This window comes from Neodiprion pinetum, chromosome 6, assembly GCF_021155775.2.
Source record: "Neodiprion pinetum isolate iyNeoPine1 chromosome 6, iyNeoPine1.2, whole genome shotgun sequence".
Classification (NCBI taxonomy): domain Eukaryota; kingdom Metazoa; phylum Arthropoda; class Insecta; order Hymenoptera; family Diprionidae; genus Neodiprion; species Neodiprion pinetum.
Genome location: NC_060237.1, coordinates 6,244,568 through 6,271,810, shown reverse-complemented (window position 1 = coordinate 6,271,810; position 27,243 = coordinate 6,244,568). Strand labels below are relative to the sequence as shown.

General features: G+C 40.8%; 3 protein-coding genes across 4 annotated transcripts; 1 reads left to right on the top strand and 2 right to left on the bottom strand.

Moving 5' to 3' along the window:
- The first annotated feature begins 374 nt into the window (after positions 1–374).
- On the top strand, positions 375–3,165 carry LOC124222267 (cyclic nucleotide-binding domain-containing protein 2). Its single transcript, XM_046633074.2, has 10 exons — positions 375–535; positions 616–792; positions 867–1,122; positions 1,316–1,420; positions 1,521–1,705; positions 1,809–2,048; positions 2,191–2,328; positions 2,427–2,571; positions 2,693–2,870; positions 2,954–3,165. The coding sequence occupies exons 1-10, from the start codon at positions 446–448 to the stop codon at positions 3,090–3,092; spliced, it is 1,653 nt and encodes a 550-aa protein (XP_046489030.1). The 5' UTR covers positions 375–445; the 3' UTR covers positions 3,093–3,165.
- A 354-nt stretch (positions 3,166–3,519) lies between these two features.
- LOC124222265 (platelet-derived growth factor receptor alpha-like) lies at positions 3,520–12,105 on the bottom strand. The gene is made up of 19 exons (XM_046633069.2): positions 12,048–12,105; positions 10,579–10,718; positions 10,308–10,485; positions 9,833–9,957; positions 9,186–9,345; positions 8,642–8,796; positions 8,174–8,324; positions 7,858–7,978; positions 7,386–7,561; positions 7,140–7,309; positions 6,868–7,012; positions 6,498–6,622; positions 6,285–6,435; positions 5,917–6,144; positions 5,635–5,803; positions 5,002–5,278; positions 4,461–4,792; positions 4,271–4,376; positions 3,520–4,087 (listed from the first exon to the last, which is right to left on the bottom strand). Exons 1-19 carry the CDS (start codon positions 12,103–12,105, stop codon positions 3,593–3,595), a joined length of 3,462 nt encoding a protein of 1,153 aa, XP_046489025.2. The 3' UTR covers positions 3,520–3,592.
- Positions 12,106–12,731: 626 nt separating this feature from the next.
- LOC124222263 (vascular endothelial growth factor receptor 1-like) lies at positions 12,732–25,600 on the bottom strand. 2 transcript variants are annotated; one of them, XM_046633064.2, is made up of 23 exons: positions 25,321–25,600; positions 22,027–22,157; positions 21,740–21,917; positions 21,299–21,423; positions 20,948–21,101; positions 20,622–20,770; positions 20,191–20,362; positions 19,945–20,074; positions 19,340–19,533; positions 19,099–19,265; positions 18,839–18,983; positions 18,604–18,735; positions 18,323–18,481; positions 18,107–18,234; positions 17,760–17,919; positions 17,543–17,643; positions 17,325–17,475; positions 16,987–17,214; positions 16,706–16,874; positions 15,744–16,026; positions 15,312–15,643; positions 15,111–15,216; positions 12,732–14,999 (listed from the first exon to the last, which is right to left on the bottom strand). In XM_046633064.2, exons 1-23 carry the CDS (start codon positions 25,376–25,378, stop codon positions 14,334–14,336), a joined length of 4,218 nt encoding a protein of 1,405 aa, XP_046489020.1. In that variant the 5' UTR covers positions 25,379–25,600; the 3' UTR covers positions 12,732–14,333. The 2 variants fall into 2 exon arrangements, with proteins under 2 accessions (XP_046489020.1, XP_046489021.1); XM_046633065.2 differs by having other exon boundaries at positions 15,744–15,993.
- Positions 25,601–27,243: the final 1,643 nt, after the last annotated feature.

Sequence of the window (27,243 nt, the reverse complement as noted above, 5' to 3'; positions counted from 1 at the left end):
TTTCAAACTTTTCCACTTCGTGAATACCAAAAAATAATATTATAAATGGACAAGGACAAATTAGGAGCACGTCAATAATCTGGCTTGTGGTTTATTTGTAAATTGCAGAGGCGATTTGCCGTGAGCATCAACCAATTAACTCTCCCCGCACTGAAATATCTGTAGTAACAGTATACTCCAAGAACATGCAGTATTTATACACACCTATATTACCGCCAGAGAAAATGAAAAAGTTTGTTGAAGGTTGAAACATCGTTGAACATTTCGTTGCATAATTCATAAAAAGAATGCGTTGCTATGGAAAACTCGAGGAAAGATTTATTGATCAAACCAAAATGGCGCAGTGAGTTTTCCTTCGAAGTGATTCTAACGTTGACGTGTCGAGTTAGTGCGGATATCAATGAATTGCTCAGGCGCGTAGAGAGTGTAAAAATTTTACGTTAAAATGAGCCGAGCCAGATCAAATTCTCTCAGAGACATATTCGTAAAACCTGCGGTCACGAAAAAAAAGAAATCGGAGAAAAGAAAGCCAATAGTACGTATGTATACTAACCACGTAGAGTTCAAAATGGAATTTCCGAGAAAATTGTTTGTAATACTTCTCTATTTACACAGCCGAAGAAACTGCAAGGTCGCTATCGTTTCCGTGCTGTAACACGGTTGGTTCTAGAGTATATGGAATGGATACAGGAAGTGCCTGTATTCGAAGAGTTTGTAGGCGACGACATAACAAAGAACGTGAAGATGGCACAGCGCAAGCGAGTACCTGAAAGAAAAAAGCTCACAATCAAAGTCAGTTCCATAATATTGGTCGATGTTTATTTATGACTTTATGGATGACCACGATGGTGTCATATCGTTTGCAGGACCGTTCGGTACTCCTTACCAACATACCTGGCAGATCGAAGGAAAATCGAGCCTACTTAGCAGTGCTTATGAGGAATCTTCAACCCTATAAAAAGTATCCAGAGTCCATGTGGGATCAAATTGCTGGCGTGACCGGTTACCAGTATTTTGGTTCAGAACGAGTTCTCGTTCGGCAAGGACACATGCCGCAAATGCTTTACTACATTGTCAGGGGAGAGGTCAAGGTGTCCAAAATTGCCGAAGATAATGTTACCGGTTCGCATTTAGATGTCACACAGTTTTTAAAAACAAATTTCTCGATTTGTCGTTTGAATCTTAAAAACATCTCTCAAAGGATCAAACGTTGCTTTGATACTTGTTTCTGATCGTTATAATTCCCAATATTCATATTTCTATCGAATAATGTTATTACCATTATTGTCGTTGTTGTTATTGTTATTTAAAACAGGAGACAGAATCGAAAGGGTTATGGAAACACTCGGCCCGGGAGACATGTTCGGTGAAGTTGCGATACTTCATGCTATTCCTCGATCTGCTACTGTAGTAACAAAAAGTACTTGAGAAGTAGTAGAGTTATAAAATCATTCGCCACGGCTTATAAAACGAATAATGACATACAATGATTAACTAAATTCGTTTAACATTCATCGCAGCCTCCGTCGATTTGCTGACCATAACTCGTGAAGACTTTAATGTAGTTTTGAGACCATGGCTAACAGAGCAGTGGGAAATTTTCAAGGATGCTATAGTTAACTTCAATTACTTCAAAGGATGGGATGAAGAAACTATGAGAGAATGCTGTATTTTGAGTAAAATTAGGGATTATCGACCTGACGAAGTAAATAAGCTTAACAGTAGAATACTAAGCAGACGATTATAGTTGTACTGCAGAAACTGAATGGTTTTCACTATCAAATAATGTGAAATTAATGACTTTTCAGGTATTGCTGGGAGATGCAAAAGGTATGGTCAATTACGTGCATTTCATATTACACGGAAAGTGTAGAGTAATTGAGCACATGGTTATCCACGAGGAGCTTGTTGTCAATAAAGTCAAATACAAGCTTTACGACCCACAAGACTTTAAGAATTCAGAATCTTCGCATGAAGCTGAACCGACATTCCAAGACCAAGTTAACGAGGTCGAAACGACCGAACGAATCTCCAACTCTACGTTACAGGTCCGCTGCCTACCTACATTTATCTTCCTAAGAAGCAAGAATCTGATTCGGAGGACACATATCATGATTATTGAAAGATTTGCAAACATTTCCAATCAAGTTTCTCGTTAAAATTGAAAAGTTATAACACATAATGTCACAGCAGGCTAAACTTTCCAATAGCAAAGGACTCCAGTCCGTACCATCTGAGATCGATTACACGCAGTTAATGCTATCCAGGCGACCGATGAATGTGGATATGGAGAGAACAAGCATTTTTACGCTGACTCTACAGGACGTGGTAAGCTACTACTACAGACGATTTCTTCTATAGTACCATATGTTTTTCAAACGAGTCTGTAAAACGAATGATAAATCATTCTGTAAAAAATAAATTAGGTAAATGAGTGGCACGAAATAACGGACGTGACTGAGATGCTAATGAAAGAACCATCTGCGACTTCACAAAAGATTTACCCCAAGAATGTTCGCACCGTTTTCATGCAGATTTGTTTATTTTATCGCGGTGCCTGCTTCGGTTTAGGTGAGTTGCTACAATTTTTTGTTGAGTCATCTAGCCGCTCATAGGCAGTACGAGTCGTTGTCAAATCTCATGTCGGCACTGCAGACAATAAAATAACAGGTATAAGTGAATATTTGTGCAGGAGAAAAGATGTGCAACCGTCGGATAGTGTCGATATCACCGACTCGCTGTTTACTCATTCCACGTTATTGGTTGCTAGAACACAACCGTGCTAATATCTGGGAGCAAGTCAGATTGTTCATGGATTCGAAGTATCCGACAACTGAGCAGCTGTTTAAAAAATTTGTGAAGAATCGCAGGTACTTGCGTACAGTTTTACAAATTTAGTTATTATATTATTAATTATGTAGCTTATTAAATACTTTGTTGTTTCGTTAAACAGATGGATGACATACAAGAAGGGATTGTTACACCATATCATTGAGAACGGACGGAAGATACCAAATTCAACGACTATTCATGACGTACCTTACTCGATCAGAATTACCGATGAAATAGAAACGATTGAGAAGAGTGAATGAAATTTTTTGAACGAAAATACTTGATGATGCATAGGAAGTCGAAATGTTTATGTAATATAATATTCCAAACCGTATATAATTTGTATACAATCTTGAATATTCCATCCTTCAACTATTAGGTTTTTGGTTTTTCTTTGAGTATTCACAAACGTCCAAAGCTAATAATAGAAAGTATTGATCTAGCAATGCAATAATTATCTTATCAACTACGTGTTATATTTATACATTGTACGTTGGGTAAAACAAGTTAAAGCATAAATTAAGGAGATTTCCTGTGTTGAGCATACCTGAGACAGGGCTAGCAGGTTACTGCTAGAAATATTGTGTTCAAATTAAGACAAGATGGAAGTAAAAGCGAATGAAAACTCTATTAACGAAAATTAATAGTGGGGAATGATTCAAGCAATCTGCTAGACACTGCTCATCGTTATTCGTTTTGGACACAATGACGTAATTTTAATTTCTACAACCATTTGCTTTATCCTAGGCAGCATTAACATTCAATTGATGTACTGATTATGGTTGCCACGCAAGGGCGAAGGCAACTTTTTTATCATGTTTTTCGAAACATTTAGAATCTCGTTGGAAATATCCGCATTTACTAAAGACTGATTTTGTAAAACATTCTGGAGATTGGAATATCTTCCACGGAGATTCGTGATCGGCGGTTTGAGAGGGGTTTCATTTTCGACTTGAGGTGTTGGCTCAATACAAATTTCCGAATCAGAATTGTTCGGAGCGTCTTCTTTCAGCAAAGGAAACTTAAAATGGGATTCATGAAGTTCTGGACGAGTGACGTACGTGATATCATGGCCACTTGTGTTGACTGGAGTCATGGGCTGGTAAGCTGAGTGTGGTGGCCCTTCCAATGCTGGATTAGGTGAAATGTGATGGTTATGATTTGGAGCAGACATCATGGTCAAATAATCGCTTCCGCCATTTCGCGAAGTTTCGATATTCATGTTCTCGAAGGGAGAATTCAGATTGGCATAATGCTAAAACATGAAACCATGATGAGAAAATTATCACGGCATTCCTACATCCGATTTATTTTGGCGTCACACAACAATGATTTATTCATTCGTCGAATGCGTATAAAACCATTTTGTTGATTGTTGATTATTGTTGATTATTCTTCACAACTTGTACGCTTACGCGAATTTACACAAAAAACTTACGATTCTAATGTTTTCTTCCAACAGAGTTCCAATCGTTTCAGCTAGCTCAGAAAACGAAGGACGCAAATGAGGTGTTTCTTTCCAACAATTTGATATAATATCATATCTGAAAACACGCCAGAGATTAAGGTCATGATCGAATACGCTGCACTTGGATCATTAACAAATATCTGTGATAGAATGCACTTACATTTCTTCCGTTGCATATTTCGGTTTTTCCATGCGATAGCCATCGATTATTTGATCATATTGTTCTTTGGCTTCCATACCAGGATACGGAGTACGAGACAAGGTGAAAAACTCCCACAAGACTATCCCAAAGGACCAAACATCCGATTGAGTTGAAAAGATTCGGTCTCTGATCGACTCGATGGCCATCCACTTCACCGGCAAGGGGCAATCTCCTTTTTTCGTATAATTTTTGTCGTTGTACATGTTTCTAGCCAATCCGAAATCACAAATTTTTACGACGTTATCGTCTGCAAGGAGTATGTTCCTTGCTGCTAAATCGCCATGTAGAACCTGTGACGTACAACGCGTAAGATATGAGAAATCAGACAGATGATACATTTCAGAAAAATTGGAAGCAACACCTGGTGGAAAAATGGCATACATCTCTTGATTAGTTATCACGGTTAGCAATTATTTTTACATACGGAAAAATCAAACGAAGCGAAGACGAAGACGGCTCCTGCACGATCAAGTTACTTTGTTTCACGAAGTCGACTTACGTTTCTACTGCTGAGATATTCCATGCCCCGCGATACCTGCCAAGCCCAGCAGAGCAAATCTCGTGTACAAACGGGATTCAAATTATCCTCTACGTAGTCGCCTCGGTAATTAGATCGCCATCCAGGTTGAACTGAATTTTTACTCAAAACGGCAGGGTCATGAGACATGTTCACGTCATCGAATTGTGTGATTTGGCGGTAATCAACCATCTGAGTACCACTATGGCCATTAGATGACTGTGGACTAATGCTGCGTGACAGTTCCGTGTCGTAAGACCTGTGCCACCAAATAGAAATGACAACGTATTAAAGTCACCGTAAAGGATGTCGGTTTAATCACGAATAAGACACGATGCATCGTGCATTAGAAAAAATTGTAAGTGAACGCTTTTATGACTTGACGAATCTACCGCTGACAGCGAATAAATGAGAAAAACAAAATTCGTATTTTGCCAATCATGAAATCCGAAGGGAGAAGATTGTGATTTCAATTATTCGATGGCAAAGTGATTGACGAAAATTCACAAAGTTATAAGGAAGCAACTGCTCCGATTTCTCATGGTATATGACAGCAGATCAGTGACTCAGGCGTAGGCGTGCATAGAGTGGTAAATGCATTGTAACAAAGCGTACCTATTCTGGCTGGCGATGATTTTCCTTCTGGCCAACAACTCCATACCGATATTCGGATCGATTTTTTTTGTCAAGGGATCGATTTGGTCGATGAAAGTTGCTCGATGACGTTGCAGATATTGGTGTAAATTCCCGAAGCGGCAGTATTCCACGATGACGTACAATTCACCTTTGGAAATTCGGTGCACGATAAGAAAGGATGCGAATTTTTCGCAGATTTTTGTTGCGACTGCGACGTGAGCCTTGCTCGTCAAAGTTGAAAGCAATATTTGTGAAGCTTACGCTTGGTGCGGATAGTTTTGGTGCAGGCACCGAGAAGATTGACGACGTTCAAATGTCGGCCGAGGTGGATCATGATCTTGAGCTCGCCCGAGAGAGCTTTCAAGTAACTCGGATCCGTCGATCGTCGGACCATTTTCACGGCAACAATCGTCGTTTCACCCGCGACGCGAATCCCTCGCGCCTCAGCCTTCATCACGACGCCGAACGCTCCGCTTCCCAGTTGTTTGCCTGTCGGACGAAAGTTCGCATCTAAGCCACACGAATGCCATGCCTTACCTACGAGGATGCTGCAAGCCCCGTTTAACCAAAGCACGTAATTTCATTCGGGGTTTCGCAGCTTCCTCGTTCGATCGATCGACACTGCGTACCAAGTTTTAAATCTTCTTGCGGAAATTCCCATTTCTTGTCGTAGGGTAACAACTCCGCTTGTTCATCCACGGTCAAGTCGTGATTCAAACACTCCAGTGCTCCGTCTTCGAAATGCGTCAATACTGAGTCGAACAATATCTTTTTCAGGCGCTGAAATACGTTGGTAATTTACATCACACGTTGATACACGGAAATCTCGAATCCTTACTTACTCTTTCACGGTTCACTTTGGCTCCCATACAAATAACGACTACGATGATGATGATAATGAGGCCACAGATCGAGCTGATCCAGATGACATCTTTGTGGGCACTTGGTTCTGCCGGTGGTTGCCCTCCTGAAATTTCAACGTTCGTCAATTTGACGCCGAAAATCAACGTAGCCGAAGCGATGCGCATTTTCTGTGACTTGGGACGATCCCACCTTCGATTTTAATCGTCCTCCATGCTTGCGCGATTTCATCACGATTTTCAGCTTGGCATTAATATTTCCGACCGCGTCTGCGGCGGAAGTGCTTCAAGTTCGCACGCAAGAAAAGTTGTCGAAAACTTTCGAAGGAAACGCTCAACGAAATCTACTTACCAGCAACGAGGATTGTCATGGTGGATTCGGCACAATCGATTTCATTGCAGCTTCTGCATGTCAGACCACCTGTTGCGTTGATCGATGTTTTCAAAAATGAGAGGAAGCCAGTTGGGGAATTTTCTAACGACCCTTTTCCTGTTGGCTGAAGGGAGAAAGTTTCGGGTTATTATCGACAGCGGCTTCTGTGAATTTTAACTTACATCGCTGCTGGAACGAAAGGATCATCGGTCGAGTACTGGAATCAGACGGTTCTATCAAGTGATACTTACCGGAAAAATTGTCTCGACAGATTTATTGTCCGATCGAGGACCGGCGGATTCCGAGTAACGCCACGTTACGTTTGGCAACGGATACCCGGATATCCGGCAACGGAATTCCTGAGTTTCGTTTCGTTTATACGAACGATTCGGAGCCGACTCGATCTTGGCAGTTGGTGGCGCTGCGAAATGAATCCGCTCGCGTCAACGTCATTGAATCAGGAAAATCGACGATAAATATGAATTCGGTCGACTCACCTCGAACCTTCAATTCAAGTTCGTGTTCGTTCGATTCGTTCCCATAGTTGATGCGAATTGTATAACTGCCAAAATCAGCAATTCCCACGTTACGTATTTGGAACGTGTGTTTTGTTCCGGATACATCGTGCGAGTACCGGGTTGAATTGGAAATTTCTGTTTTTTCCGTATCGAGCCTGTGTTCCAAAACAAATGTGAAGTTGGAATCAAGTGAAATTGAAAAATTGATTGTCAGATTTTCTGATGCTGCTCCAACTTAGGAAGTTTTCAGACTTTGAATACTAAAAAAATCTACAAACTGGTTCATGGGAAAAGAAATTTGAACTTCAGTGTGGAATTACGCATTGAACTGATTTTCTGAGCAGGTCTCGAATATTTGCTGATGCCCGATAGACATGGAAATTGTTTTAAAACTGGACTTCCCTCCACTTTGATCCGATTGGAAAAATTAAGCGTCGCAAATAAAGCTTACCATGTAATATTTCCTTCAGGATACGTATCAATATCAACTTCCCAAACCGCTGTTTCTGTTGCATTTATAGTTTGGGTCAAGGGCGAAATGTCAGTCACATTGATGTACTCTTCATTAGGGTCTAGAATAAATCACAGTATGCTATACATCGATAACTTTTCAATGTAATATTATGCATTATATGCTACGATCATCAATTTGTATACCAGATAACAGAAAAGCGCAGCTAAAAAATAATTTCTGAAGACAAAACACGAACCCTTAAGATTAAAAATTACTAGTTCAAGTGGAGAGAGTTCAGCGATTACCATCTTACCATAAAATTGAATGCGCACTGATTTCAGGGCGATATCGCGGAAAGTTCCGGTCACAGTGCAAGTATATTCCCCGCTATCAGTTTCCCGCACATCTACTATCGTCAACACAGCTTCCTTTCCAATAGTATTCTCGCGCCGCAATCTCTCCGCCTGGAATTAAATTTTTTAGTCAACCTGGGGATTGAGTTGTGATATTTGACGTTGGACGATCGACGTTACGTTGTAAGAGCAGCGAAGCATAAGTTTCCGATACGCGCGTGCAAGCTCATGGTGTATTTCCGTTCGACAAAGTTTGAAAGGGTGTTGCCGTTTTTAAAGTCGTACCAATCGCTGATCAATCTGGTTCTTGGTTCTGCCAAGCTTCGATTACTCGTTATTTCTCACGCAAACGCTCGTAGCGAGATGTAACTTTTTTTTAATAAACTATTAGTTATCTATTGCTCAGTGCCGTTGGCAATGGAACTTACTGGTATCGCACCCGGGGCTTTCCACGTCAGGTCATACTCATCCTTGAACGGGTCATGAGTTTCATCAGTGATGTAACACCTGAGAGTCTGATTCCGCCCACGTACCAAGTGTCGGAGCTTGTCCTCGTCGATGAATGGAGGTTTCATTTCATTTTCTGTAACGAAAAGTGACGTCACCAAAAAAGTGTAAAACTACGCGCTATCGCTATAGATCATAGCCTTGTTTATTCGCGCAAAGTTAAGAAATAGTGGAAAAAAAATTTCGGGGCAGTTAAAACTGCAACAAGATAGCATATAACTGTAGCACGTACTCATCTCACGCGATATACTGGCACGGATGATTTTCCGTACGAAAAATATGAATAAAAAATTAATTAGATCTGATTAAATAGAAAAGCGAATCTGAAAATCCCCAAAAAGCTGTCACCTGAGTGAATAGTTCATATACGTAATATCGAGTCACTCTCGTTGAATTTTACAATTACAAAAATTACATCGTTTGAATTATCCTGGGTTAGCGTAGAAAAATATCACCAGAAATCACCTCTAACTACCAGAGTGTATGATATCTCCACTTTTTTATCATTATTTTTCTCGTGTTGTGGCAGTTCACATATGTAATTTCCATTATCCTCCGAACCCACTTTATCTTTAATGAATCCAATTTTCGAGTCGAATCGAAAACCGCGTCCTGTCGCATTTTTCTGTAAATAAAAAATATTCGTCTATTACTTCCAGCGGAATTTTTGAGTTATCATTAACCTTTAACCGGCACCTTGGGATTGTTTGTGCCGTAAGGATTCTTAATCGTGATTTTCGTAACTTCAAAATACGAAATTGCGACTCAATTTTTCACTACTTTAAGATTGAAAATTATAGTTACGGTCTTTTTTATCTTATAAAAGACACTCGAGTGAATACCCAAAAGAAAAATTCATGTCAAAATATTAAATTGCTTCGTTACAGCCAGCAATTTTCGGTTGCAGTCTTCAACGATTCCGAGGTGCCAGATCAAGGTTGTTAACGTTCTTTCTTATACTGATGGCGTATCATCGCCCACTGTCTTGACTTTTGCTGGTACCGCGTTGGCCTGAACTTGAAAGTCGCAAGATCATCAGTTAACTGGACTCTATATTCATCCAGTTTGAAAGATAAGCCCGTGTTTCGAATCTGTCTGAAATGTGTACCTACCGAATAAATGTCCAGGAACGTTGGCGTGACGTCCGGCGACGTTGGCCGACACGGTATAACCGCCGAACTCTCAGGCGGTCTTATTATGTCCGCATTTGAAACATTAGAAGCAAATGGTTTTGACGCTGAAAGGAAGATGAATATCACTGTCACCGTGAATCTATTGCATATAATATAGAATATACCGAAGAATTTCGGTCATCCGGTGGTGAAAGTCCACCATGCGGTAAAAGTGAAACAAGAAGGATATCGGAAAAATGAAGATTTTTAGAAGAGCTGCGGACCATACTTCTCGGGCTCGGTTAATTACAATTAGCCGTTATCTTTCCTTGCAATATTTCGACTCCCACTATTCTTACGATCAATTGATTACAATTCAGAAACCCTGTTTAAAATACCGTTGCTACGAATCAGCAGAAACGATGTTTGCCGCGATTGTTTTTTGGCAATACATCTGGTTGCAAGTTTTTCTTACACTTTACGTAAACGTAGATCCAGCTGATATTTTCGGTAGGATGTTCGATAGTTTGCTCATCGTTCTGAAACTCGATTCCTTTCTCGGCGCAAGCGTACCATCCAGTGTCGGTTCCGCTTGCGTTACGAATATACAGCGTACAATTTTTGTTAGTAGTATCGCAATCTGCTTTCGGAGACTGAAAGTAATAATCATCCAACAAAATTATGACATCCGTTTACTTGAATTGCATAAACATGAAACTGAGCGTAGGTTGGAAAACGATACTTGCATTTTTATTTTCAACTTCCATGACTTGAAATTGAATTGGCCCTTCACCCAGACATGATATTTTCAACTCATCTCCTTCCTTGATAACATTCTTGCTGTCAGCCGTTTCAAGATACAACACCGGTTTCAATGCCGCAAACCCTGTACGAATATGCATTTGTATGAATAATGAGTCTGTTGATTTCCTGGCTACGATGGATGTATACCGAAGTGAGGGGCGGAAAAACTGTATTCGCAGCTACGAATTCTCCTGTAGCCTTTAACTCCAACGATATGAAATAACATTTCAGCTTTTATTGCTAGAATTATATTTGTCAAAATTATACAAGCGTTGAAGTATCTCGTTGAAGTTCGCAATGTTAAATTCATAGAATTCATGTCATTTCTTTATTTCTACCTCGAAGAAAAATTGATTGGAGTGTTTTTGGTCCGAATTGAGTTTGAGATAAGTGGACTTCGATATTTGGAGATATATGCGACAATGGCGAAATCAACCAAGGTGCTCCCTTAGCATTTATCGTTCGGAAAGGGTGTGACGTTATTTTCATGAGAAAATAGCCAGTCACCACATCCAGCGGATGTTTTCGGTGAAGGCACTTGTCTGGTAAAGGAAAATTAAATTGCAAGGCGTTTAAGAGAACAGTAAGAGATTTCATACATGGCGCGCGCGTCTTTTCTACGTAATAAAAACAACTTTCACAATACCTAATACAGGTTTCACGTGAAAAACCGACCATTTAATGCTAATAGAAAATGTTTGTTTTCAAAATATTCTATAATGCCTTCAAGCGTTTTGCGCATTGAGAATATACTTGACAATATTTGATGAACTGAGTCATTCTTTTTCCTGCAAAATATTGTAGGACTAGCTCTTATCGCTTGTGGAAACTCTAAAAGGAAAGCGTTGTCGTCTTCGACCGCACGGTAACCGGTATTCCGGATGAAGTTCGCGTCAAAGCTAAATGCAAAATTAACTTTGGACGTTTCCACACTATCCGTGAAAAATTTTTAGCCTTGTGATAAACCTGCACTGATTTTCGAATACATCCATAGAGCGCAGTGAGTTCTTGGGAACAATAAAATTTAGAATTCTACCCTCGACGATAAAAGCTTGATTTCCGAAAAATTGTCATGCACAAATCTAACGAATGCTTATCATAGTTTTATTCAGTATTTCCCACCTCTTAAAATAAGCTCAAAATTCTCACGTGTATGTGGTAAAAGAATTTTGAGAAAGTCGTAGACTTTGCCCTATTATCCAAATAAAACAATGCATCGTGACTGCCTATTATTCTGTACGATAATACTGTGAGATTTAAACACATCCAAACGTGCTGAAACTAGTAAAGAAAAAGCCACATTTTCGGGGCAATAGCCATGTGAAGAAATTGTGCAGTTACCTTGTCAATCCAACACTGCGCTAAAAAGATAAGCGTACTCGCTACATTTGATTGGAATTTTTTAAATTACCTTCATGCAGTCCAGATATAACGAAGACGGCGACGCAGGCAGACGTAATGCACTTCATTTCGTTCGGCCAAGTGTTTACCTCTTTTCAAATTTTAAAACTTCTCCAGGTGAAAAGAATTCACTTTAAATTGGGAAAAGCTGAACGACCGACAGCAATGACTGTTTGACGAGATCAGAAACCGATTGACGGTGCTGCAATTGACGGAAAATAAATTTACCGAATCCCCTCCCTCATGTACCTCTTATCAAGTTTCCATAATTTCCGCTTAACCGTGGCAGATATTCGACGAACGTTTAATACCGCAAATCACAGTATTCTTTTTTTTCCGCATGGTGCTACGTTGAAGAATATCGCGAAGAAAAGTTATAATGTCCTAGCGAATAATGTAACGAGTATTTGTTTACAGCGTGACAAGGAACTCGCGCTCTTTTACCATGTGGTAAATCGAGTTCCGCCCATGACTGACGCTACTCGGACAAAAGATTGTACGATATGATTTTTAATGTTAAATACACGACGAACTCAATACTGCGAACAAAGACCAATAATAACTTGGAAAATCTTTTTCACTCTCAACGTCACATCGTATCATTATCCCCGCGACGAATTCTCCCCCGATCCCGATTGCTACTCTGTCCTGTCTCGTGAAACATTTACGTGGGTAAATTAAATGTGTGTTCAAGTTGTCGTTTGCAAGGCTTCCGTAAGATCTTTATTTCAAATTTTTATCATGATACTGGCCTAAGTCTATAAAAAACGTAATATATGGTAAATGTATACATATTTACTTCTTTATCAGGACGTACCTCAGCTATTTACTAACAATAAGTAATATTCATCGTGAATTCATTGAAAACGATCATCACGGTTTTCCTTAAAATTATTCAGATACAAATTATTCAAAGTGCTTGTCAACGTGAATACCACGCACACATTTCTACACATTAAACCACGCATCCGGAATGACCGATCTTTATGAAACTTGAATTAGTGAAACTAGACGTATTTCTCCCCGTTCCCTGTGCATTATCTGCTCCGCTTTCCCGAGACATGCTGCAATATACGCCTGGTTCGCAGCAAAATTAACCGAATCTAGAAATGTCATCACGAATGTCAACGAATTATGTTTTCTGAATGGCGCACGGAAAAGTAGACGCGTACGATGATCATGACACCCGGATTGTGTATATTTATTTTTAATGACAAGTTTAACGATACGATAAATTAACTGTTGGAAGAAACTAATTTCATTAAAATGTACTTGAAAGCAATAAAAAGACGAATGACAAATTTTTCATAAAACAAGTCATACGTCATTTATCGTAAACCGCTACCCATGGGATGAAAAAAATATGGGTCTGATGAAAAATTCGATCTAGTTTCACCGGCGCAAATTTTATCAAAATTCGTCATCCCAAGTTCGTGTGTTCCCCTTGTTCGTTAAAATAGCATAACAAAATAAAAAGGTTTTGTACCTTGACAGATATCGCAAGCGTGGGACGTGTTACTTAATTGAAAAATTACCAATGGGCTACAAAATATCGATGAGTAACATCGAGAGTCATCGTGTTTGGCATTCGATATGTATAAATAAATTGAGATGATCAATCTGGTTGGCTTTAAAACAAACCGCATTATCGATAATAGCATAATGTAGAAAAGAATTATGAAATGCAACGCCTTTGTTCAGTACTGTTAAGGTTACTGTAACGCCTGCTCTGTACTACGAAAATGCAGGTGACGCAAATATTTGAGATCACATCATAATTAAGAGAACTTACTCTAATTCAATAGTGAAAATTACCCAACTCACTGGGTTGAGAATTTTTCACTCACGGGATCTTAGAATCTACAGTCTGTATGGATATAAGTACTTACAATTAATTTTCATCAGAAAAATAATCTGCTATCTCGGAAACTGGTATAAATATTCCGAGCAGATCGAAAGGCGTCTAAAAAATTATATTTTACGATGTCGTAACAGCTAGTATTAGTATTATTAACGAAAATAAGAGTGCAATGTAGACGTCAATTTTTCACATCAATGGATAATGTACAACGGATATGAAGTTGGAAGAAAGACGTATGATCAGAATTTGCTTAAATTTCCTAATATGATTTACAATTACTGTTCAAGTTCAATAACACGATGAGGAGAAATGAAAACAGAACGACTGAACACTAATGGGCAGATTAGGCAAATTAAATTTCAAACGTTGCGTCAATAGTAAAAAAAAAAAAGTCATTATGGCACTCGACGTATTTGAAAATTGGCCAATAACATGTTACACAATTTGCCTGTTTTGTAGTTCCAATTTCGACATGGTCACATAGCTTGGGTTACTGAAACTGTCGACCATATCCTTAGCTCGTTCATTTTTTTGCTGGGGCATATTGACGTAATTGTCATGCCCTGTAATTATGGGCGGAGGCGCCTGATTCGCATAAACGTTCTGTATGTTTGATTTGTTCAAATTCCGATCCGACGTGTTCGTCGAGTTGGATATCTGATTGTTCGGCTGGCTGTTGGCGACATTGCAGTAGTCCAAGTTTGTTGTGCTGGGATTTTTTTCCTTGTGTTGCTTGACGAATTCGGCCCTTCTCTGTTGCACGTTTATGGGGTTCAAGTAGGGCTCTTCGGGGGTGAGCATCGGCGCTGACTCAACGCAGTCTTCCGAATCCGAATTTATCGGAGTGGTCTTATCAAGGGGAGAAAAGTCGAAGTGGGTTTCGCAGACCGTCGGCCGGGGGCTGAAAATTTCAGGCTCGGTGCTTTTGTTCAGCGGACTCATCGACAGGTAGGCTGAATCCGGGCGAGACTCCCACGACGGCTCGGGCGAATTGTGATAATCGTGGCTCGGAGCCGACATCATGGTCAAATAATCGTTTTGCCCGCTTGCCAAGTTCACAGTGTTCATGTCCATGTACGGAGTGTTCAGCTCGAAATAAACCTGAAACGCACAAGCATCGTCACAGTAATATTCCCCAGTTACCGTTATACAGAATTTCACGAATCTCGAAGGGTTCTCCTCCAACGGATTTTCCCCGCTCGGCCAACTCACCATTTTAACACTTTCGTTCAACAGAGTACCGAGTTTTTCGACAAGCTCTGGAAACGTGGGGCGCAGGGAGGGTTTGGCCTTCCAACACTGTTGGATACAGGCGTATCTGAAAATTGACCGCAACGATCGAAGGTTTGTTATCGGCACATGTAAGTATGGATTATCACCTTCCCACGCGAATAGATTATTTTGTTAGCTCACATCTCGTCAGTAGCATGTTCCGGTTTCTCCATGCGGTATCCTTCAATAAGTCTGTCATACTGCTTTTCAGCCTCCATTCCGGGATACGGAGTACGTGCCAAAGTGAAAAATTCCCACAAGACTATCCCGAAGGACCAGACATCCGACTGAGTCGAGAATATCCTGTCTCTGATCGATTCAATCGCCATCCATTTTATCGGCAAGGGGCCGTCTCCCTTCTTCTTGTAATTGTCGTCCTTGTACATGTTCTTGGCCAAGCCAAAGTCGCAAATCTTTACGACATTATCGTCGGCGAGCAGTATATTCCTCGCTGCTAAATCGCCGTGTAAGACCTGAAACACGATGGGTTGAAAAAATGTCGGAATTTTTTGGGGCGAGGCTGTTCAACGGCTCGATGAAACCTGAAATTTACGAGATACGAGTGTCACTCACGTTTCTACTGCTTAGATAGTCCATACCACGTGACACCTGCCAGGCCCAGCAGAGTAAATCTTGCGTAGATATTGGTTTCAAATTATGTTCCTTGTAATCACCCCGATAATTCGATCTCCATCCAGGTTGTACCGAATTGTTGCTCAAGACACCACCGTCAGGCGCCATGTTCACGTCTCCGAATTCTGTCGCTTGACGATAATCGACTAGTTCGGAGCCACTATTGCTATCCGATGACTTTACACTGACGCTACGGGAAAAGGACAACGCTGCGTACTTTATCCTGTGTGGTCGGGGGAAAACAACACCGTGTTAGCCAACAGATTGCATGCACCTTTTACCATTGTTATCAGACTATTGTTAAAATTGTAAATGTAAGCTACTACGTTACGATAAGTGAATTAGGATTGCGTCCACGCTTGCATCGCATAAACCCTGAAGTGGGGAATGTCGAGTCAAAAGTTCGTTTGGACCGACGCAGTTGTGATTTCATATCGAATTAAATATTCCGCTCGACATGCGGAGTAACCGTTGCGAACTATTGAACTACTTGATAGAAATTTGTTGAACCAGATCAGTTTTAGTTCAGCTACGTAAGCATATAATAGGGTTTGATATTCGATAAGTTGGACGGAATATTGAAGTAGGTACATTCGAGAGACGCGATTTTTTTCAAGTATTAGATGTGGTTAATATAAGGTTGAGCGGAAAAAATCATATCACAGCCATACAGGAACTAACATTTGGGTCCGTTTCCGAATGAAATACATGTTGCTTCGTTGCAAATGGAGATAACTTGTTCGCATGAGTCGAAAAAATATTTCAGTGAGCGCACGAGGCACCGGAGAGAAGCAGATAACATTCAGTGAAATTTGGGAGATAATCCAGTACCACAAGAACTACGGCGATGGTTCATTAACAAAAGCATGTAGGTCTATCGACGCTAGGTACGTATTGCATACCTATTCTGACTTCCGATACTTTCACTTCGGGTCAAACGCTCCATACCAATGTTTGGATCAATTTTTTGCGTAGCAGGATCAATTTGGTCGATGAAACTTGCTCGGTGACGCTGCAAATAGTTGTGCAAGTTCCCAAAGCGGCAATATTCGACGATGACGTAAAGCTCACCTTTGGGAAACAGTAAAATAATAATGGTTGACGATCTTTCACCGATTGCCGCTATGTCAACGTGGTGGGAACCACGTACGACCAAGTTGCCGATGAAAAAGGCAGAACTTACGCTTGGTAAGGATGGTCTTGGTGCAAGCCCCGAGCAGATTGACGACGTTCAAGTGTCGACCGAGGTGAATCATGATCTTGAGTTCGCTGGAGAGAGCTTTCATGTAACTCGGTTCCGCCGATCTTCGAACCATTTTCACCGCGACAGTGGTATCCTCGCCATCGACGCAAATGCCCCGTGCCTCAGCTTTCATCACTACACCGAATGCACCGCTTCCCAGTTGTTTACCTGACACGATATACAGTTACGAGATATTGCAAACATCAATCGACCGACGCCTGTCGGCTGTTGAACGACACATTCGCCGAACCTTACTGTCGGAGAGCACTGCAACGTACCGAGTTTCAAATTTTCCCGCGGAAATTCCCATTTCTTATCGTAGGGTAATAGCTCGGCTTGGTCATCGATCGTCAGATCGGGATTCAAACACTCGACGGCACCTTCTTCGAAATGCGTCAAGCCAGCCTCGAGCAACTCTTTCTTCATCAGCTGTAAGAAATCTCAATGAACAATATCGTATTCCGCTACCCGTTGGTAATCAAAGGTTCACACTTACCCTTTCACGGTGTACTCTGTATCCCATGTAAGTGATGACAACGATGATAACTACGATAAGGAAGCAAATTAAACCGATCCAAATTAGGTTGCTTCCGTTACCTGAAAATGGTATAGAGTGGTTAGTTCTACACGTTGTCCAGAAGACATTTATGCAAGGAGAACGTTAATCTTATTGTCAGTGATAAAACGTCGTGTCATCGTTGCACAAGATCCACCTTCGACTACGATGTCCACGTATTTCTCGACGAATCGGATACGGTTCTCTGCTCGACACGCGTAATGCCCGCTGTCTTCATCCAAAAAGTACCGTATACGAAGCGTGGAATTGTCTGATGAAATTTCGTACTGCTGACCCTTTTTTAGCGGATGACCATCCTACGAAGTTCAACAAAACAATTACGAGGTTTTCTAACCAAACTAGAAAAACTAATCGCATTCTGTTGATCGAGCGTCATAGTCATTTATTCCGGTGTTAACACTCTCTGATCACTCGACGCGAAAAACCGTTTCTAAACGTACTATACGGAAAGGAGGTTGGTATAGGAAGTTTGTGAAATTTTACCTTTAACCAGGTTACACTTGGTTCTGGCATTCCATCGGCGTGACACGTTAGACGCATATTATCCTTTTTCTCTTTCACTATCTGAGAATTATTCAGATTCGTCTTATAAATGGACGGTGCGTACGCATCTGAAACACGAATGACACGCCGGGTGAACGAATGTCCTGATACTTCGAACATCCTTTCAATCTGAGAACGAGTATAAGCCGTACGTACCTTTCACGGTCAAGGAGTAGGTCATCGGTTCCTCGTTGTTATTACCCAGATCAAATGCGTGGCAAGTATAATTTCCCGAGTCGGATTTCTGTACGTCACGTATTTTAAGTATCGCTTGATAGGTGAACTTTGTAGTTTCAGTCACAACCGATATCCTTCCTGGAAGAAATTTGATAAATATATTGCAACGAAGCCGATTCGGTAACATCTCTGAGTGTGAATTTCGAGTACTCGCACGTGGAGATTTCGATAACAATTCGAAAGAATCTCGGGAAACCTACCATTCTTGGAATCGGTGACGTCCCATCTGATGCTATCGCTGTAGTTATAAACCGAAGCTCCACATGTAAGACTGATGTTGTCACCTTCCACGACCGATTTCGGATGCAATATATCAAAAGACGAAGCCACGTCTACCAAAATCATAGAACGGAAAATACGATCCGTTAGTGAAAAATCTATTTTCACGAGAGTGGAAATAATCTCAGAGATAAACAAACGAGGGAACGAACGTACCGGAAACATAAATTAGTTCGGTAACCTCCGTACAATTAATTGCGTTACAACTTTTACACGTCAGATCACCGGTCTCGTTGATCTTTGCCGACACGTGCGAAAACATAGTAAACGGCTCGCCGTTCGCAGCACTGGGCGCGACGTCCTGGTTGAAGAAACTATTATCAATCTTACAATCAAGAAACTCACGTTATACATGTTAACGTGCAACGACAACCTACACAAACAGAATTGATCGGGTAAAATTAAATGGTACATGCCGATAAAATTATGGATTTTGAGTCGCTTTTGCTGGGAAACTTTGGGTATTCCCGATACATCCATGTCACATTAGCTTCTGGATTGGCTAGAATTTTGCAACTGATGTAGGCAGACTGGCCAGGCATGAAGTATGACAAGGTGTTCTCGATGTGAGCAATTGGCTGTGCTGTAAATTACCACGAATTATTGTTGACGACTGTGGAATTCGAAAAATACGGAGTATTCGCCGAAATATCTCACCTTCGACATTCAAATGAAGGACGACATCGGTCATGTTATTTCGGGTGGCTACTCTAATTGTGTAATTGCTCGTATCGCGTACACTCAGGCGAGCTATTTTGAAGACGTGCACTTGTCCATATTGGATGTGAGAGTATTTGCTTTTTTCGACCGATGTGACGTCTTTAATTGGATCGGCAGAATTACCTTTGAACCTGTATCGACAGTAAACATGTATTTATCAATGCAATGGCGGTGTATTTTGCGTTGAAGGAAGGCTCAAGTGTTTTGTTCGGGTTTCGTCGCTTATGGTGGGTGCTATTCTTTTGCGAGAAAATCGGAGGTGCGAAAATTGTACTCAAAAGATTGCAGACGTAGTTGCCTGGATGACCAACTGATAATTCGCTTGATCGAAACAATCATTTCATAAAGATATTGGTCAGCAAAAATGAATTTCTCGTAAAAATAAGTACTCACAGTCTCTTTCCTATTTTCTTCTTTTTCTCAAATTACCATACACCTACATTTTTAATCTCGAAATAAAAAAAAAAAAACCATTTTAAGCATCGTCGAAACGTGAGTACACTACCAAGTAAACGTCGTTCTGACGATGAGACGCAACTCACCATGTCCAAGTAACGTTTTCTGGATAACTGTCGACAGTTATCTTCCAACGAGCAGCCCCTCCTTCGCGTAATTGCAACGAAGCGCTCTTATCATCATCCAGGCTCACATTAAGGTACACGTAATTTGGATCTAGGGAAATTTTAAATGGATCGATTGATCAAGTTATTATGAAAATCCTCGTATCTGAAAGGTCAAAAGAGAATAGAGACTGAATTAAAATAGAACGTAACGGTACTTGTGCTCACCCCAAATTCTAAGGTGTGTTGTTTCGGATACTACGTTATTCGAAACATCCTCCAAGGTGCAAATATATTCACCACCGTCATGTTCCTGAACGTTCACGATTGTGAGGAAGACGGTGTGAGTCACGTTATTTATCCCAACTTCCGTTGCTTCGTCGGGAATGAGTCTGTCTTCCTGAAATATTATTTTCCACCGTATTCACGCCATCGCGGTAATTAAAAACATGCTAGAGATGAACTAATGTTGCAGGAGTTAAGAAACAAAGATGAAAATCGCCGATATTTACCCACCTGAGAATTGGATATTGTCAGGCGTAGTATATCACAAGTTCGAGAAAAGAACATAATATTTATAAGTTTCGGACGATTCGTCATGAAAATCAGAACAGACAACAATGTTTTGCGACCTGAGTATAATTGCTGCTAAAACTCACCGGGACCGAAGAAGGAGCTTTCCATGACAGAAGAAATATGTCACCCTTGATCATAACAACTGAGCACGTCAAAGTCTGATTTCTACCCCACACAACGTGATGCAACGCAGCTTCGTCGATTTTCGGCTTTGGCAATTCTTTCGACACTCCTTGTGGGAAGGAGAAAAAACAAATCCTCAGTAATTTCGAACCGAACTCGACCGAACATGGTGAGTTAGAGGAACATTTGTAGAGGTATTGGATGCAAAGAATGGAAGTCACTCGGGAAATCCACTAGGAATACATAATTGGGTGGATTATAAGCTTGAAAAATTTTTAAAACTCACCTGTCACGAGTAAAGTATACGATGGTTCGTTGTCCGGGTTATTTTTGCCATGGATTTTACACTCATAGACTTCGTCTGTCTGCGCCAGTGAAATATTTCTCAGGATGAATCCAATTTTTGGGTCGAATTCGGGGTTTTCGAGTAGCTCTGAACCCTGTGAATAGCGGTCAAGTATTTAGTATCTTTAACATTAATTTACGTAGGTAGGAAGATGATCATAAATTTCACGGATACTCGTCACTCTGCGTTCTCCCGTCTGTCGCATTCTACGATACCGATTCAATCGACTTTCTTCTTCTTCCGTGCGGAACAATCTCGTTAATTTTTCACTTCATATAGACAATCACTTACACCGAACTTCATGTGGAGTTCCACTTGATAGCTCGGTGACGTCGGCCGACATGGAATGACTCCTGTTGTTCCCACTCCCATCCATACCGACTGAAAAGTAGGCGCGAGGGCAAACGGTTCCGTAGCTAAAATTATAGATGAACAGAAATACATTTTAAAAATAGGCGTACACACTTCTCCAAACTCTTCCTACAAGCGTTTATCAACAGCACGTGATGAATTTCTCTTTCAATTCCTTCATTTTAATACGAGTTCACCGAGTAAAATGATGTTGCGGACAGTCAACTTCCACCAAGTCACAGAATAACTTCAACCCTTTCAGGATGCGACGTACATGGCATAAGAGCTTATTATATTCTAACGGCCGTCACTCGCAACACTTGTCAGATTTGTCGGCAAAAGTTCTGCTCCGTAAGTGAACAAGTGTTTTTCATTACATACATTCTACGTAAACGTAAATCCAAGAGATCTCCTCGTCGGGATGATCGATGGTTTGCTCGTTATTCCTGATCTCGACACCTTCCCTTGCACAAGCGTACCATCCTGTATCGTTCGCGTATGCATGATGAATAACGAAAGTGTGTTCGCCGGAAGCTTTATCGATGCTGGTATGATATTTCTGTAAATTCAAAGTTGACAGTATCGAATGTTATTCGAGATCTCGTCGTGCCGCCAACGAATTGTGAGCGTAACTGACGATGAGTTCGAGTATAAAAACCGATACGTACGTTTCCCGAAAGATTCATAGTCGAGAAGTGAATAGGGTGGTCATCCCGACATGATATTCTCAGTTCGTCTCCTTCTGGGATAAAAAGCTCCTCCGTTTCAGGAATCATTGTCGGTTTCCATGCCGTGACACCTGCCAAAGAAACTTGGTATGATTATTCGTTATATACGTTACACGCTGCTCAATTATGCCACTGGTCGATACATTCGATACTTCGCATTCAAATAATCGATGATTCAATCCCCCTCAATTATACTTGACAATTGCGATGCAAATCCCGTCGAAATTTCGCTATGAAAATATACCCTACACTATAATATGTAACCTGCGTAGTTATCCACGCCTTCGGGTCGTCATTCTAGAAATTTTCACGCGAGGTACTGGCAGTTCCCTTCTACAGATCAGGTTCTTGGCCTTCTCTTTTGAGTTTGATTTGTATCTTCAAGTACCTGACACAAGTCTAAGTTTCTTCGATTCTTTCCTATCTTACATACAATAGGGCGTGCCTGTTAACCTCGACACATTCGAGATGATGGCTTATCGCATTCCGCGCATCTAAAGAATTACAACGCATCGACTACGTGTATTCAGATTCATAAAAGAGACTTTAACATCCACGGTAAGTAAGAGCCAGACCATGAAAGATGAAAACATTTTATTCTGAGAAACACTCTTATTCCCACGTCCTGCGGATACGTTCGGTTTGCGTTTGAATCCTGGAAAGTACGTAATCACAAAACAGGGTAAAGCGTGCTACCACACAGGAAGTACAACGTTCGTCTCTCTCTTTCTTCCACCAGCGATAATTATGCTCGCAGTATCAAACATGTAGAGTATTTCTATGCCTACGTAGGCTGCGCAGTACCAAGCATTTTACAAAGCAAAACAGCTGGCGAAACCAAAGAAGCTGTATTCAGCACAAGTCATTTTTTCCGAATTTTACATAATTTCCATGCACTTTATTCGTCTGACAACGTATTGTAGGTATCGCAAGTGCCAACAATGATCAGTCTGCGGCACAAGTTTCCGCGGACCTCGGTCTTTCCTCACAATCAGTAAAGATTATTTTTTGCCGCAACGAGAAAATAAAACATTGGTTCCGACTTTTGGCTGCAGTGAAAAATAGGAAAGCGGTGAGAGGAGCCGAAAAATATAAGAAAACGAAGTTGAAAATTTCACTCGTATTCATTGCGCGGCTCGATCCATAATTCGTAACTTCGCAAGCTGGTAAAAAAATTGAATATCAATATTTTCCTAACCAGACGAAACCACATTCTGTAAATCTTTTAGCAGTTTCACGTGATTAAGTTTCTTCTGAAACGGAAACATCTTGAAATGGTGAATTTTCGAGAAATTTAGTTCACGCAAACAGCTTTCTTCTTCATTCATCGTGCTGCAATCATTGCAGTGTTTTCGAGTTTCATCGAATTACGGTTACAGCATCGTTCAAAGAATCGACAAGAACAGGTCGGAGGGAAAAGATTAAGATCTGTTTTTTCACCGTCCAAGCAAAACATCCGGAAAATAATCTGGGCTCCTGCAGTGGTGTAGTTAAATTTAAATATTTTCCGGTAGAGAAAGATTTTCAAGAGTCAAACGCACGAACGGTAGCTGATAAGGGCGCGGTATCCTCGCCCGCTGATCACTGAAAGGAAGAGGGAGTGAGATATTCGCTTGGTTACATCCGGCAGGCTGTACTTTCTTGATTGTAGGACATTCGGAAAGAAAAGAGAAAAAGAAAACAAAAACATTCAGACACTTATCAGAGTGAAGATAATTCCAATTCAATAAGTCACAGCGTGGCTCTGTTCTAGGCTCTGTCGCAAGTAATCAATCAACATATTGTTACATACTGCACGAATGTTGGTTATAGATTTGAATAAAATCAACCAACAGGTCATACCATCAGAGTTGAGTCACCCGCGCCGTTGTTTCAACAATATTTGGAGTGATTTTATGAGAAACGAACAAGAACGAAACGAAAATCATCCGCCAACTAATTCCGACGATAAGAGGGAAAACATCGTATAACGTGCGAGTGATTAAAACGGAGAGGAAACTTAGAACGCCTTGAAAACAAATTGCTCACTATAAACTGTTGTGAGAGACCAGAGAACGCTTATCTGGGTTGGAACGGAAACTATATCTCGTTGTATCATTTGTGTCAAATTGAAGGAGAAGAAAAAATATGAACAAGCTACGGGAGTAATAAAACTACGCGTAAGTATAATCTATAAAACCAATTGCGTTCAGAGCTCAATTATTGGAAAGGTGAAAAAGGCTAGATTGGCAACGTATCATCATTTGACCAACAAGTAATAAGACAGCAGCATCGATCGCTCACATATGTATTTATACAGGGTGATTTTTCTCCGGCTCCGAATGAGGGAGGGACTGAAATTCGAGGTCCTATTATGCAGATTGTTTCTATTCGAATGTCAGCAGTACCTCACTCGACTAGGCTAAGTATCGACGGCTTAACGTAAGAGCTAGATTTTCACAACAGCGTGATGAAGCAAGAGACGGGATATCGGTAGTGATAAGTCCCTCCCTCATTCGGAGCCGGAGAAAAATCACCCTGTATAAATATCAGCCCGGTATGTCGATCAATCCAAGTAGAGTAAAAAGGTTACCTCGGCCGAGTTCAGAAATGTGATGTAAATATGCAATCCGACCTGGGTTTTTTCTTCTAATCTGCGGTTTAACGAGTAAGATAAACTGCGTAATGAATCTTGACATTGTGCAGTAAGTAATACGCTCGTAAATAATTGCGACAATACCAAATCTCGCAAGCGCGTAACAATTCTCCGAACGACAGTGAGATAAACATTGAAAAATATGATGGAATGCTGCAAAAGTCGGTATCACGTTACAACAAACAACGATGAAACAAACCGAAGCGATGCCAAACGGCTTGAGGATTCGAGAAGTAGTAAAAGTAAGATCTAACAGGTAAGCATAGACATCGGTGCACTTGAAAGAAAAACTAAGGTGCAAATAAGGAAGAAGAAGAGAAAAAATGTATATTCCGCGTGATTGCGGGTATGAGTAATGCGAACAATGATGCGTTCAGCGTTTCGACTTGACACGAATATCGAAGGTAAGTTCGCGAGTGAACGAAGAGGCGCGTAGCCAATCGGAAACCACGATCGCGCAGGTGAGATCATACTCATTGGTTCGGAGGGGCACGACACCTGAACAACATTCCGTCACGTGATCGGCAGCCTGACGAAACGACAGTTAACGAGTAACGAGAAAACCGTACGAAAGCCGCGCACTTAGTCATTGACGTTACCTTGCTGTAGGCCGAAGATCGCGAAGACCAACACCTGGACGAATGTCAAGCGATCCATATTGTTCCGTTGGGCGGGTGCGCGTTCAGTCCGATCTCGACATCGAGGTAAAAGTTGGATCGTAACCAGCCGACCGACATTAATCGACTACCAGGTAGACGTTTGCCGGACACTTATCTTTAACGAAACGTGCGCAAGTTCCAGTGATTACTTTCCCATTCTAGGGTCGACCGTTCACTAGCTTCGTGAAGGCGCTCGCCACAACACTGTGTCAACCTCCAATCTCGTAAAACAGGCCCCACTCCTTCTCGCTGAGAATCGTTTCTACACATCTGACGTCACCATGCATTTTCAAAGAATACATATACGAACAATCCGACTATGAATATCCAATGAGTGTCTAATCCGCGAGCACCTTTTGCGTAGACTTCCGTTCGGAGGATCTCAGGTTTCCTGGGTTTTCCTGGTCAATAATCGAATCGGAAATTTGGTACACAGAGGTATCTTCGACGGGACCGTTATTTTCGCGCGTTATACAGTAAAAATATTCAAACATCGTTCAATGATACGTAATTCAAATACTTTCAAAAATTTATATACAGGTATTCTATAAGATTCTTTGGATGCCGTAAGGTTTATACGGCAGTTCGAGAAAAAAAAAAATCTTGCGCAAACAGAACCACTCTCGATTTTCTCAACATCGATACGTAACATCAGATGAAATTTATACCGGGAAATATATCGGTAAATACAGCGATACTCGATGTTAGTTTTCAGTTCGAATTATTATTACACCGCAGATGATGAATATTTACGTAGGTTAATTGAATCCTAATTAAAAGCAACAGATCAAACGCCTGATTTACATACTGCATAACCATGTGCAAAATGAGTTTGTATAAACTCGACTATCGATCAAGACTGCAAAATAGTTTACAAAATTTGCACCATCTCCACTTTTCCTTTTCATGACGGCGATGTAACTTACCGCTGTGTAAAGTTGGTTGCTTGTTCTAAGGCGTTCGGTACACGTGCGGTTTACTAAAAAAAACAGGAAGTTCCAGTTGATAGCGTTGATAAAGTGCATAAACAACATAAAACAATCATAGTAATCAACATACGCAGACGAAAATATGTATATGTTAAACTAATGAGAACAGAGCGGTTAAACGCAGTAACGTATACGTAATGACGTGAAGGAAAGTCTAGAAAATGCGTAAGATAATCTCATCTAAACTTTGAACGCTGTTCGATTTAGACACCGTTCGACCATGCGGTACTAATTACGGGTTTATTTGGAAAAGCAATAGAGTTGATTTCTACACTAACAATGAGAAAAGTGATATCGAGAGTCCGAATGTTTAAATATAGCACAAGTTTCATAGTTTACATTGTTGTCACGAAATCTGACTGAATTTTCTATAAGTATATAATTATCTTCACTTCTCAGTTTACAGTGCATGCGTTAGGTCAATTGCCAATCGTACGTCCGATTTCTGAACTGATACCTATAAAACACCTCTGATGCACTGCAGAGTCCAACGATTGTTCCGCTGGCCAGATCGAATTTCAAGAAGAGTAAGAAATGTTCCCAGTTCCCAGTTCCTAGTTTGCGTCCAGCCACCGAATGATAACGCGGTAAAATAATTTCGCAAGCTCTCCAACTTTGTATAACCTAATTCGGTGAACTAATTTATCAACCACCAGCAATTTAAATACCTCGAGTTTACGGTTAAAAAAGTACTCACAGCGCGATAAACTTAAACGTTGGCGCCTGATATTGCGTATTTGACATTACATCGTTTATTTATACATGAGACAGAATTACGGGTGTTAATAACGGTTCTTCCTAAAAATACGTCGTCATTTGCATGTACCCGGTCGACGAACTACAGTCAACTCGACTTTTTTCTGTTTCATCCCTT

Excerpts from the sequence above, each read along its gene's own strand:
- LOC124222267 (XM_046633074.2), top strand. The coding sequence starts at position 446 with ATGAGCCGAGCCAGATCAAATTCTCTCAGAGACATATTCGTAAAACCT. Across the intron at positions 1,421-1,520 it reads TGCTACTGTAGTAACAAAAA|CCTCCGTCGATTTGCTGACC; the intron begins GTACTTGAGAAG and ends CATTCATCGCAG. Across the intron at positions 2,572-2,692 it reads CGGTGCCTGCTTCGGTTTAG|GAGAAAAGATGTGCAACCGT; the intron begins GTGAGTTGCTAC and ends ATATTTGTGCAG.
- LOC124222263 (XM_046633064.2), bottom strand. The coding sequence starts at position 25,378 with ATGGATCGCTTGACATTCGTCCAGGTGTTGGTCTTCGCGATCTTCGGC. Across the intron at positions 18,482-18,603 it reads CGTCACCGATTCCAAGAATG|GAAGGATATCGGTTGTGACT; the intron begins GTAGGTTTCCCG and ends AATTTCTTCCAG. Across the intron at positions 15,644-15,743 it reads ACTATCTAAGCAGTAGAAAC|GTCTTACACGGCGATTTAGC; the intron begins GTGAGTGACACT and ends ATCGTGTTTCAG.
- LOC124222265 (XM_046633069.2), bottom strand. The coding sequence starts at position 12,105 with ATGAAGTGCATTACGTCTGCCTGCGTCGCCGTCTTCGTTATATCTGGA. Across the intron at positions 9,958-10,307 it reads GATCTACGTTTACGTAAAGT|CGTCAAAACCATTTGCTTCT; the intron begins GTAAGAAAAACT and ends TCTTCCTTTCAG. Across the intron at positions 7,562-7,857 it reads CCTGAAGGAAATATTACATG|GCTCGATACGGAAAAAACAG; the intron begins GTAAGCTTTATT and ends TTTGGAACACAG.